Source organism: Haemorhous mexicanus, chromosome 9 (assembly GCF_027477595.1).
Source record: "Haemorhous mexicanus isolate bHaeMex1 chromosome 9, bHaeMex1.pri, whole genome shotgun sequence".
Taxonomy (NCBI): domain Eukaryota; kingdom Metazoa; phylum Chordata; class Aves; order Passeriformes; family Fringillidae; genus Haemorhous; species Haemorhous mexicanus.
In genome coordinates, this window is record NC_082349.1 from 30,177,754 (window position 1) to 30,189,877 (window position 12,124).

The 12,124-nt window shown below is 58.0% G+C and overlaps 2 protein-coding genes across 6 annotated transcripts in view; one reads left to right on the top strand and one right to left on the bottom strand.

The window, feature by feature from the left end:
* Positions 1-633, top strand: part of ACBD6 (acyl-CoA binding domain containing 6) — an 80,931-nt gene extending 80,298 nt beyond the window's left edge. For all 5 annotated transcript variants that reach the window (XM_059854749.1, XM_059854750.1, XM_059854752.1 and 2 more), the window contains one exon: positions 59-633. In XM_059854749.1, coding sequence (XP_059710732.1) covers positions 59-213 — 155 coding nt within the window. In that variant the 3' untranslated portion in view covers positions 214-633. The remainder of the gene's footprint in view (positions 1-58) is intronic.
* Positions 634-3,903: 3,270 nt separating this feature from the next.
* LHX4 (LIM homeobox 4) lies at positions 3,904-10,877 on the bottom strand. The gene is made up of 6 exons (XM_059854856.1): positions 10,838-10,877; positions 9,021-9,192; positions 5,815-6,017; positions 5,484-5,638; positions 4,872-5,043; positions 3,904-4,779 (listed from the first exon to the last, which is right to left on the bottom strand). Exons 1-6 carry the CDS (start codon positions 10,875-10,877, stop codon positions 4,382-4,384), a joined length of 1,140 nt encoding a protein of 379 aa, XP_059710839.1. The 3' UTR covers positions 3,904-4,381.
* Between the last annotated feature and the right edge of the window lie 1,247 nt (positions 10,878-12,124).

Below are 12,124 nucleotides of genomic sequence, written 5' to 3' on the forward strand. Positions count from 1 at the left end.
CCCGCGCCGCCCCCTCGGGCCAGCATCCCCGCACTAACCCTTCCCTTTGCCCCCCCAGCTGCCACCTGCGAGTTCCTGGACATCGTGGAGCTGCTGCTGCAGGCGGGAGCCGACCCCGGGCTGCGGGACCAGGAGGGCTGCCTGCCCGAGGAGGTGACGGACTCCAAAGCCATCACCCGGGCTCTGCAGCAGCACGGCCCCGGCCAGCCCTGACCGGGGAGACAGAGATGCTCTGCAATAAACACCCCTTCCCCCCTCCCTGCTGCCCTCCCCAAACACCTCGGGGGTTCCAGGGGACCTTTTAAAGCACAGAGTCTGGCTGGGCTCTCCAGCACATGCCCTGAGCAGGATGGCATCGGAGCTTGGCATGTTCTGACGTTCATCAGTATTTGAGGGGAGAGGGAGAGGGGAGAGGGCCTGGAGGAGGCCCCAAGTGTTATTTTAAGGTATCAAACACGAGTACTGTATGGGCTGTCTCACCAGAGCAGCGTGGGCTGACCTGTCGGCTCCTCCGTGGGGATGCAGGGCCAGGTGAGATGCTCATCTCTCCCGTTCAGGCTGAATTTTGGGTTGCTTGTTTGTTTTTTTCCCTGGGTCCAAACAAATAATATAAATAAAAGCACAGTGTTGGGATCATGCCTCGATGTGTTTGGTTGGTTTGGGTTTTTTTTTTTTGCAGAGGGTGACTTGGAAGCCATAAGAATGGGAGGCAGCTCAGTGCAGCCATAACCCTTGGGAAGTTCTGCTGGAGCTCTTGTCCTGGGGAGGGAGAGCTGCAAAGACAGCAGGGTCATACAGGTGTCTGTCTGTCCGTCTGGTTCTCACACAACACGTGTTGCTAATCAGCCTCTCCAAGCTGACAGGACTTTTACCCCTTTGTTGGATTGAATGGCTTTAAACACCACCTCAGCAGCTCCAGGGCCTCCTGCTATGTGTCTGTCCCTGGAATGGCTCCTCCAGGGCTGAGGTCTGGTAATAGCTGAGCACAGATAAACCTGCACCCACCCTGCCACCCTTCTGGGTCTGTCTCAGACACTTCATGATCTTCTCAGCTGGTCAAGTACCCAGAAGGAGGGAAAAATGTGCCTCGTGGCCATGCCTGGGTGGATGTGGGCTGACCACGGGGTTTAGTGCTGCCTCATCAGCATCCCAGCTGGGCCCACGGAGCTGCAGGGCTGGGTTTGTGCTGTGGGATAGCTCCCAGCTGGGAGCAGGCTGCTGCTCTGGGGGTGAGTGGCAAGAGGAGCCTGTGGCTTCCCTGTGGGATATTGCCATGAGTTTGCTTTTCCCAGACAAGATTTACAACCTGGGGGGAGCAGAGGAAATCTCCATGGCTGTGACAGGAAGCTGCTTGCCCCGTTGGGTTCTGCAGCACATCCAGAACATAACTGGGAACATTCCCTCGGCTAAGGAGTGCCTGGGCAGCAGGCACACGTGGGATTTGGCCTCTCACAGTGTCTGTGGCTCCTGCCAGTGTTTGCTGACGCTGACAAAATCACTGTGCTGGCTCCACCACACCACATACAGCACAGGCCAGGCTCCGTGGTGGGGACAAAATGGCTTGGGCAGGTTATTTCCCAGTAACTTAATATTAAGCAAGACCCCCCATGGCTTCTGCCCCCCTTGCCCCTGCCCAGGGCAGCTGCAGGCTGGCGGTGGCCAGGCTCATCACAGCCTGGCACTTTTGCACCAGGATGCAGATGAAGCAAGGAGGCCAACCCCAGTAGTGGGGTCACACTGACTTTGGTGGCACCAAGGTTGGGGACAAACAAGGCCACCTCTCTGCAGGGCAGTAATGCACAGCCACTGCCTGCCTTGATGGACACGCTGGGTAATAAAAAATCTCTGTTAAAGCCGGATGAAAAGCAGCAGCCACGGTGCTGGTGCTTTCAGAGAGCACATTTGGGGCCGAGCGCTCAGGCCTGGAGATGTTTATAGCACTTTAGGTCTGTTTGTGAGGTTGGAGCCTTTCCAAAAAAAAAAGAAAGCAGGGGTGGGGGTGGGGGGGAGGAGAGAAAGACATATATTATTGTTTATAATCTGCTTTATTCAGCCAAACCTTTCCCCCAGCAGCCTTGCAGATTGCTGTTAAATCCCTCGGTGCCTTTAACTACCCATACAGAAAGTGGTTAATGTGCATTCGCCCTAAGCTTGGCATCTACTCCAGGAAATCACTTTAATTGAGAAGCATTAAATGTTAAAATGATTAAAATATAGAAAGCCAACACACCGGTGCCCATGGAGGGGCTTGGAGCCCTCTGCCCCTCCTGCCTGGCATGGCCCTTCCATCTCACCTGTGCCCACCGAGCACTGTGATGGCACAGCCAGGTGCCCACTGTCGCTGCTGCCAGGGGGCAGGAAAGCTGTGCTGCCTTGGACTGCCATGTGGCAGCCATGGAGATTCCCACCCCAAACCAGGACACAATGACCAGTGCCACTGGTTCCATCACCCAGGGATGTCAGTGCCACCATCCAGACACGACCCTGGCAGTCCTGACCCCAAAGAGCCAACACTGCCGGAGCAGGCGATGCCAGTGGTGAGCACTGCCCTCCCACCGAGGAAGAAAATCCCAAAGACAGAAAATCCCAAAGACAGCAGCTGCTAAAAAGCATCCCGAGTTTATTTGCCATCGCTTTCCCTCACGGCGAGGGGGTGACTGTACACATCTCATGCCAACACACTAGAGGCAGGGTACAAAAGCAACGCCCTGGGCCCGAATCCGGGGGCAGTTTGGGGGGATTGTTTCTCCCCCAAGACATGGCAATAAATAAGGTTTTATTCTTTAAAATTTTTTATTACTATTCTTTTTGTTGGGTTTCTTTTTTTTTTTCCTTTTTATTCCCCCAGGAAACAAGACTCTCACTTTCTGGAACTGTACAAAATTTACACAGCAAGGGGAGGAGGCATTTGGCCTTGTTGAAGGGGGATGGGAGCAGCAGGCACAGCTCTGCCCCGTCCCCCTCTCCACCAGGGCTGGCAAGGCCGGGAGCTTGGCACGAAGCAGCACCCAAGGCTGGGGAGGGGGAGGCACATGGATGCAGCTGGGGCAGCTCCTGCAGCACCAAGGCACCCAGTTGGGGGGGCAAGGAAGGACAAGGACAGACCAGTGATGTGCTTTCTTGTGTGGCTTTTCTCTTTTTTTTCCTTTTTTTTTTTTTTTTTTAATTCTTTTTTTTTTTCCCTCTGCTTCTGGAGCCTCCACACCTCTGGAAGGAGCCTGGACTAACTGGATCCACCCCCAGCCTGCCCTGAAGGGCAGCCTGGGATCATCAACATCACCCCAGAGACAGAGAGGGTGGCAGGCACCCCATGGCCAGGGCATCCCTGTGGGGCTGGGGCAGAGAATGTGGAGCTGGATCTTATCCATGGGGCTGGATGTCTGAGGGTAGGGGGTGTGGCTGTGCTGGGGGAGATGGGCATGTGGCTTTTGAGCAAGGGCTAGTGCTGAGTGAGCCTGGCCAGAAGCAGAGCCCATGGGGCTTGTGGGATGTGCCAACGCCGCCGGGATCCTTCCTGGCTGCCTGCACTCACCCTTCGGTACCACCAGACCCACGGCACCAAAGGAGGAGGGTGACCCACACCAGGAGCATCTCACAGCCCAGTCGCCTCCCCTTCCCACCACCGCGCAGGTGCTTCTGCAGCTGATGAAATTCCTGTTCCCCTGCGTGGCAGGAATTTTTTTGCAATGCCCTCAGAGCAAACGTTGCCCACCCCTCTCACCCACCCCTCCGATGGCTGCTCTGCAGGTGCCAGCCCCGGGCATCCCGCCTGGCCCTGCCATGGCACAGCTTGGCCAGCGGGCATCCCGGGCTGGAGGCAATTTTTTTTTTATTCCTTCCCCTCGCGTGACCATGGTACAAAGCAGCGACGCTCCTGCGTGCCCGGGGATAAATCAGGGCCAGGAGCAGGCAGGATGGTCCCTGGGCAGCGGGGCAATGGCCCCGGCAAAATAAACCCTTCTACAATATAGACTTCTCTTTCTGCGGAGGCTCCGGGCAGCGCCGAGCTGCGTTTCAACACCATATGGAAAAATAACTCTTGAGAATAGCAGCGGTGCTGGGCAGGGCGTGCGGGGCTGGCGCGGGTGCCGGGATGGGCTCTGCCGCCCCCGATTGTTCTTCTTTCCCTCCCGCCGGCCCCGCCGCGGCCGGGTCCCCGCCGTGCGCCGCCGCCTCTCTTGTGCTTACACCCAAAGGCATCCGTGCCCCCCGCCCGAGCACAGCCACCCCAGCCATCGCCGGCGCTGTCCCCCCTCCCTGCAGCCCTCCAGGGCCAATTCCCATGGGGTCTCCTGGAAGGGTCAGCCGCCGGCGGGTGCCCTCAGTGCTGCGCTTGCGGGCCGGGGGGAGCGCGGGGGGCCGGGGCGGGGGCGAGCAGCGCTTAGAAGGGGGGGTGATCCATGTCGTCCAGCCAGGAGGCCGGGCTGGTGGGAAAGTCTGGGTACCCGACGCTGCTCCCCGTGGAGATGTCGGAGGTGGGCCCTCCCCCGGCCATGGCCCGCAGCGTCTGACTCACCCCCTGCGCCCCGTGGGCCACCAGCCCCAGGCTGCCGTCCATGGCGTAGTCCAGCCCGTTGAGCAAGGGCGGGTGGGCCGGCAGCGACGAGATGGAGGACGGCGACTGCGGGAGGCCGTAGGGGCTGCCGTCCCGCAAGTCCTGGTACGTCTGTCCCGTGCCCTCCATGGAGAAGCCGCCGTTCAGCAGCTGTCCGCCCGCCACGTCCCCCACGGAGCCGTAAACCCTGTTGTTGTGGCCGAGCTCGGAGAGGATCTGGTCGTCTGCAGGGGACAGGAGGGAGAGCGGAGGCGGGGGGGGTCAGCGCCGGGGGCAGTCCCGCGGCCCCCCGGCCCCGCTCGGCCGCCGCGCTCACCGCGGAAGCTGAGCTCGCTGTCGCTGACGCCGCAGTCCTCGGCCGAGCTCTCCTTCTCCAGCTTCCCTCCCCCGCGGCTCCGCTTCACGCTCTTGTAGAACTGCCCCCAGCGATGCCGCCCCGCGTCCTTCTTCAGCCGCTTCTCCTTGGCCCGCCGGTTCTGGAACCACACCTGGAGCGGGCAATGGGGACATCGGTGGCACCGCGGCACCCCGCCAGCCCGGCAGTCCTGCATGGCAGCACGCCTGTGACCCAGCGCCTCTGCAACCCAGCGTTCCAGCATCCTGGCACCCCTTACATGCCAGCGCCCCTGCATCCATCCCAGCGCCCCTACATCCCAGCATGCCAGCACCCTGGCACACAAACATCCTGGCACGCCAACACCTACACCCCCACGCAAGCCAGCATCCCTGAACCCTGCAAACCTGCGTGCCAGCACTCCTGCCCTCCCACTCCCGCACCCCCAAGCAACCCAGCAGCCCATCATCCCCGCAGCCCAGCTTCCAGGCGCCCCAATGCCCCTGTGACCCCTGCATCCTCCAAACCCAGCCCCCCAGAGGCTGCATCGCCCTTCTCTCGGGGCAGGGTGGCGAGGGGCACCCGCGGCCTCACCTGCACGACCCTCATGTCCAGCCCCGTCTCGGAGGAGAGCTGCTCCCGCACGTGGCGGGCGGGCTTGGGGGAGTTTTTGTAGGCGTTCTTCAGCGTTTCCAGCTGCTTGGCCGTGATCGTGGTCCGGGGCCGCTTCGCGCCCGCCTCGGAGTCATCTGCGAGCCAAGGAGCCGGTACCAGCCCCGAGCGGCAGCACACCCTGGGGAGCATCTCCCCAAAAGCGGCTGCCCCAGAGACCGCAGCGCCACTCCCCGCGGGTAGCCCGGCGGGTACAGAGCCACGGCCGCCCCCGAGCGCGCCGTGCCCCTCTCAGCCTTTTCGGGGTGCCTACCGTTCTGCTTGGCCGTCTCGTAGTCCTCCTTGCAGACCAGCCGCCCGTCCTCCATCAGGTAGAACTCGTCGCCCGTGGCCAGCTGCCGGCTGCAGATGATGCAGGCGAAGCAGTGCAGGTGGTACACGAAGTCCTGGGCTTTGCGGACCACCTGGGTCGGGGGGATGCCCTGCTGGCACGCCGTGCATTTGGTCCCGAAACGCCTGCGGGGAGAAGCGGGCGACCCTGAGCCCCCCGGCGAGGTGGGCTTTGCCGGGATGGGCAGCGGGAGAAGGGGCAGAGTTTAAACCAGCGATCAACCTTATTATGCATAACACTTCACACGGCGGGGGTTTATCTTCCTCAGAGTGAGAGACCGGCCTAATGGAGCCGAGGAAGGTTTGATTTTAATGATTCTTTTAACTAATGCTTATAGGCTGCCTGATTTTTCCCCTGCTAGGACAGTACATATTTCATCCACATTAATACCAAATAAATTAATTACGCCGCCCCGCTGGCGTGATGAATCCCAGATTAATGCAGAATGATGGGGCTCTTACACCGTAACGATGGCCTGACAGGGGCGTGGGGTGGGGTGGGGCACGAGCAAAGCTGCCAGCGCGGCTGCAGGGAGTGTGCAAGGGGGGTGGGAGAAGCGTGGCAGCAGCGTGCAAGGTGGGGGTGAGAGTGGGAAAAGAAGTGTGGCAGGAGAGCGGTGCAAGGAGTGTGGGAGCAACGCGAAAGAAATGTGCAAGGATGGTCCAGGAACGCTGCAGGGAGTGGGGAAGGTTCGTGCAGTGAACGTGAGCGTGCAAGAATGGTGCAGAAAGTGTGCGAGAGGAGAATGCACTGAATGAAGGGTGACTCGTGCCTTGAGGAGGAAACCAAAAGTCAGTGGATGTTCCACTGGTGGTTTTGGTGACAGATGTTGTGGCACTCAGCCGGGGCAGATCCCCACCTCCTACTGCCTCCACAGGGCTCGGCGAGGTCTCCCCTGCTCCCCAGAGCAGCCACAGAGCACCACAGAGCCACCCTGGCACTGCAGCAGCCTGGGTGACAAAGCTGTCAGAATAAACCAATAAATCTGCCCCGTCGGCTTTGAAGGAGCAGGAACAGGAACACCCCGAGCAGGAACAGGAACACCCCGAGCAGGAACAGGAACCCAAATCCCTTTGGCCCCAGCCCGAGGCTGCAGGGACAGGCGGTGGCATTTGAGTGCCGGGGGAGTGCAGCCACTCCAGGCACCTCTGGCTGTCCCCTGAGGCCCGAACAGTCTCAAAAATCACCCTCAAGCCCCGTGACTGCTCATCCCCTCCAGAAATCCAGGGCACAGCCACCAAAGCTGGGTCTCTGAGACTGTCCCTGAGCCACGCAGGTGTCACCCAGGGATGGGTGGCAGGTACTGGGCAAGAGCGGTGCCAGCAGGGTTTTGGGGCGCTGGAAGCAGAAAGTGAGAAGGGAAAGCCTGGTTTGACTCATTTTCGGGACTTGTATCCTAAAGGGAGAGTCCCTGGACACCTGCAGGGGACACCTCAGCTCTCCTGGAGCCAGAGGGGAGGGAAGGTGGAAGAGGAAGGGGGAAGGAGGGAGAGGGGTGGAGAGGAGATGGAGGAGAGAGGGAGGGAAATGTGAGGAAAGGATAGAGTGGAGGATAAAGGGAGGGAGGGTGGGAATGGAGGGGAGGAGGAAGGAGGGCGGGAGTGGGGGGGAGGAGGAAAGCAGGAGTGAGAGAGGGATAGGATGGAGAGAGGATGCTTTTCTGCTCCCAAGGCTGAGCTGGTGGCCACTCTGCAGCCCCCATCCCCCGCCCATGCACCCCCTCTCACAGAACACTGTAAAAGCCATTTTTAACAACTGTCCCCACACCCCGGGGTGCTTCCACATCATCTGGGGACACAGGACCCAGGACAGAGCCAAGGATCAAGAACTGCCATTCGGGGGAAGGAAAAAATAAAAGACAAAAAAAACAGATCAAAAATCGATCAGATCCTTTCCAAAGCAGCTCCTGCATTGCCAAGTGCCTCCGAAGTTGGGCTGAAATCCTCACGTCCCCTGCAGGTTCCCCACCCCGAGATCAATGAGCGGTTAAGGAAAGGTGAGGTGCGAGCGCCGAGCTGCTATTGATTGGCACCAAATAATCCAGGCAGGACCTCATCTGAGAAAGTCGCTGATCTTTCAACTCCAATTAGCATTGATTACCCGCACCTTTTGGGCGACTATTTAAATGACTCGGAGATTAATAGGCTGGAAAATATCAGAAGTGAAGTGTTATTACCCTGGCTGGAGTGGCCGCTTTGACCGTCTCCGGGAAGGAGAAATCCGAGCTGCATCTTTGGTCCTGATGCCTGATGAGCATCTGGGAGAGCCTGGGGATGGGAAGGCAGGGAAGTCCTGTCTAGGGACTAACCGTAATGGCTTCAGGATTGCGGCCAGGGATGGTGGGGACAGCCCGCGTGGCTGGTCTGGAGTGGGAGATGATGGCACGAGGAGGTGGATTCAGTCCCAGAGGGGCAGCAGCTGCTGCATCCGAGCAGTGAAAGGCACCCCCCGGCCGGGATCCAACCCCCAGCAAAAAACCTTCTCTATCCCTTGGGAAAACTCCCAAATTTCACCGGCAGCCAGAAACCCGAGCATCCTAAAGGCAAAGTCAATTTTTAATGGGGAACGGGTTGTCCTGTCTGGTGGGAGCAGGAAAATGCCAAAGCTGGGGCATCGCACAGCTCAGAGGCAGCTGCCGAGGCAATCAAATGAGGATTTCACTCTAATAGGAGCAAAAAAAGGATTAAAAAAAAAAAAAAAAGAAAAAGAATGGGGTAAAAGGTGAAGGGAGAGAAACAGCATCAGCAAATGCCGAGGAGGCGAGGGAGGCACTCGGGAGGAAGAGGCAGCGCTGCCGGTGCCTTGCGCGGGTTTCTCCTGCCCTCTAGCTCCGAGCGGAGCCGGGGCCACCGCAACCACGGCAGGATGTCACCCCCGGGGGCCTGAGCACCAGCACGGGGGAGGGACAGGAGCAGCAGGGAGATTTGGGGCTTTCCCATGGTTACATCCCGACAAACAGCGTCCACTTGGCAGCAGCTGCAAAGCGCCGACATGCCCTTTATTGCCACAACAACAACAACAACAACAAAAACGAGCTGCGGGAAGATTTGGGAGAAATTATGCTCAAAATTCAGCGGTGCGCTTGCTCGGCGGGCAGGGAGGTGCCGCCTTTGGGGGGAACTACTCACTTGAAGAAATCCTCCTTGCAGTAGACGCTGCCGGCCCGGGAGAAGCAGCGCTCGGCCAGCTGCATGTGGCAGTCGGCGCACTTGAGGCAGGAGCTGTGCCAGTGGCGGTCCAGGACCTTGAGGATGAACTTGTCCAGGATGTGCTGGTTGCAGCCGGCGCACTGGGGGATCTCTGCCCGAGAGGATGGAGAGAAGAGCAGCGTCAGCCACCGCAACCCCTCGGGGCTCCCAAAACCCTGCCCGGGCACACCCTGGGGTTTTTGGTGATGCCGCCCCTCACATCCCCGGGGTCCCGGCGCATCCCCCTCTGCCAACCTTTGCCAAAAGCCGCCGGGACAGCCCCGGCTGGCTCGGACAGACACACACAGGCGGTGCTGTCCCTCCCTGCAGCCCGTTTTTCACGCCGTGTCCTGCTCTCCGCCACGCGCTTTCCCCGCCTGCCTCTCCCCTCCCTCTGGAATGGCACAACCACCGAGCAGGGACTCCGCTTGTTGCCCCACTCTGACTCACACATATGGAAGCAGATGGATTTGGGGGGGGAAAAAGAAAGAAAAAAGAAAAAATATTAAAACAAACAAGCAAACAAACAAAAAAAACACGAAGCAAAAAAAAAAAAAAAATTAAAAAGGAAAATTTTTAAAAGGAAGAAAGGTTTTAAAAAGGAAAAAATATAGTTAAAAATGCAAAAAAAAAGGAAAATTATTAAGAAAAATAAAATTATGAAAAAGGGAAAATATTTTTTTAAAGGAAAAAGGTATAAAAATGAAAAAAGTTTTTTTAAAGGAAAAAAAGACAAGAAAAAATAAAAAGAGAGGAAGATAAAAAAGGGAAAAGATTTTTTTTTAAAGGGAAAAATATTTAAGAAGGGAAAAAAATTCACAGGAAGGAAAAATGTTTTAAAAAAAGGAAAAGGAAGGAAAGATTCAAAAAGGAAACAGGAAAAAGGAGCGAATTAAGCAGAAACAAAAAAAAAAAGCAAAAAGAGGAGAAACAAAAAAGCGTGAGGGAAGAGAGGAAAGGAACGGTACAAGGGAGGAAAAGAAAAAAGGAAAAGGGGGGCAGGGAGAGAAAGGGGAATGGGAAAGAAAAAGGGGAGAAAGGGAAAGAAAGAGGAAGGAACGGAAGAAAAAAAAGAGGAAAAGAAAAGAAGAGCGGGGGGAAGAGAACGGAAATAAAGGCGGGGGGCGGGGGGAGAAGGAGGAAAAGAGCACAGGGAAAATCTCATCTTGTTCCAGCCTCGATCAACATTATTTCAAAATCCTTTGGGGTCCTGCCGCGTACCTCACGCGAGGGCAGCTGATCCCATCCCTGCCAGGCTGGACCGTGACAACCCCAGCGCCCCTCAGACCACGGCCACTGCTTCTGCCGCATTAACCGCACCATAAATCAAAAACTTAATGATTCTACGGCTTCTAGAGGTGCCTCTTTCCCTCCTTGGTTTGGGAACACCGGGACGCTTCGCTGCCCTCCCTCCAGCACCCGGCACCAGCCGCGATTTCCAGGCTGGGTTTGTGAAGCCCTTTTGGGAGCTGCTGGCACCGGCGGTGGCACCAGCGCAGCACCGGCCCCAGGAAATTCTTCTGGGCCGTTTCACAAACGCGTGGGCACCTCCAGGAAACACGTTTTGTGTCTAAATGATTATTTATGTAAACACGGGTGCGTTTGCGTGCACCCGTCCTACACTCGCACAAGCCAACAGAGAGATTTCCCCTTCCTAAAAGCAGCGACGCAGCTCAGTTTCAACAAGCAAACAACTGCAGCCGAGAACAGGGTATCTTCAAATTTCCAAAGAAAACTAATTTATTTTGAGAGCAGACCGATTTTCCTTCCAATTTCGCTGTAGATGCACGGCACCATCCCCACGCACAGGTGCCTGCGTGTGCAGTGATGCCTGTGTGCACACACGGGGATGATGATAATAATAATAATAATAATAATAATAAATAATATCGACAATAACAAAAGGAGGAACTGCCAGGGGCACCAGGAGATGTCCCTCCGGTTTGCAGAGAGAAAATATCTCAAATTCAAGCCCTGCACCCTGCTTTGTGCTTTGCCACGGAGGCAGCTGCCTCCCTGCCTCGCATTTATTGCGCTCGTTTTACCTGAATTATTTTATAGAACAGGAATAAAGTTAATGGGTACAATTGGTACGTCAGGAACGAGGCGCTCCCAGGCTGTCTTTGCCCCCCAGCATTCCCTATTTGTGTGCACAGGGTGGTTTGGATGCTCCGCGGGGTGGGGGGACACGGCCGCGGGGCCCCCCTCTCCAGCCGGGGACCACCCGGGCGATGCAGCAGCCTCGCTGCCAACCTCTCCCCGGGGGGAAATCTGGGGGTCCCTTCTGCCCCGGGAGGGGACCGCACATGTGCATCCCGCCAGGATTTGGCCGGATCCCACGAAAGCCCGTGGGCAGATCCGCAATCCCCCGCCTCCTCCCCGCGTTCCCTCCCACGCACCCGAGCCATGGCCTGGCCCCCGCCGCTGCCGTGATTTATTAGCGGCGGGTCCATCTTCCCATTCCCCGCTCCCCGCCCCTCTCCCCGACGGGAAAAATTAGAGAAATATCGATTGAAACGAAACAAACCGGCCGGTGGCCGCAGTAATCCCCCAGACCGCAAGAGCCCCTCCGGAAGGGAGCGGGGGGAGATGCGGGGGCAGCGCGGGGGGATGCGCTCCCCGCCGGGCACGGCGGGCCACGAACAGCCCCGGCCTGGGGCAGCCTCCTGCTCCGGACAGACAAACCCCCGGCCTGGGGCAGCCTCCTGCTCCGGACAGACAAACCCCCGGCCTGGGGCAGCCTCCTGCTCCGGACAGACAAACCCCCGGCCTGGGGCAGCCTCCTGCTCCGGACAGACAAACCCCCGGCCTGGGGCAGCCTCCTGCTCCGCTCAGGGCAAGGGACGGACCCCGCGGATGCTGCGGAATGGGTGTCCGGGAGTGCGGAGCCCAAAGGGACCCGGGCCGCCGGTACCGGAGCCTGCACCGAGCCCAAGGAAAGCGCCGGTCCGGGGATTTCTTCAAAAGTCTTTCTGAGGGGAGGAAACCTCATTCCTTCACACGCAAAAACCTTCCAATTCATTTCTCTGCTGCGGGCAAACGAC

Coding starts and splice junctions, on each gene's coding strand:
- LHX4 (XM_059854856.1), bottom strand. CDS start 10,877: ATGGTGCCGTGCATCTACAGCGAAATTGGAAGGAAAATCG. Junction 9,193..10,837: donor CGAAATTGGAAGGAAAATCG/GTCTGCTCTCAA, acceptor CCTCTCGGGCAG/AGATCCCCCAGTGCGCCGGC. Junction 6,018..9,020: donor TGCAAGGAGGATTTCTTCAA/GTGAGTAGTTCC, acceptor TTCTCCCCGCAG/GCGTTTCGGGACCAAATGCA.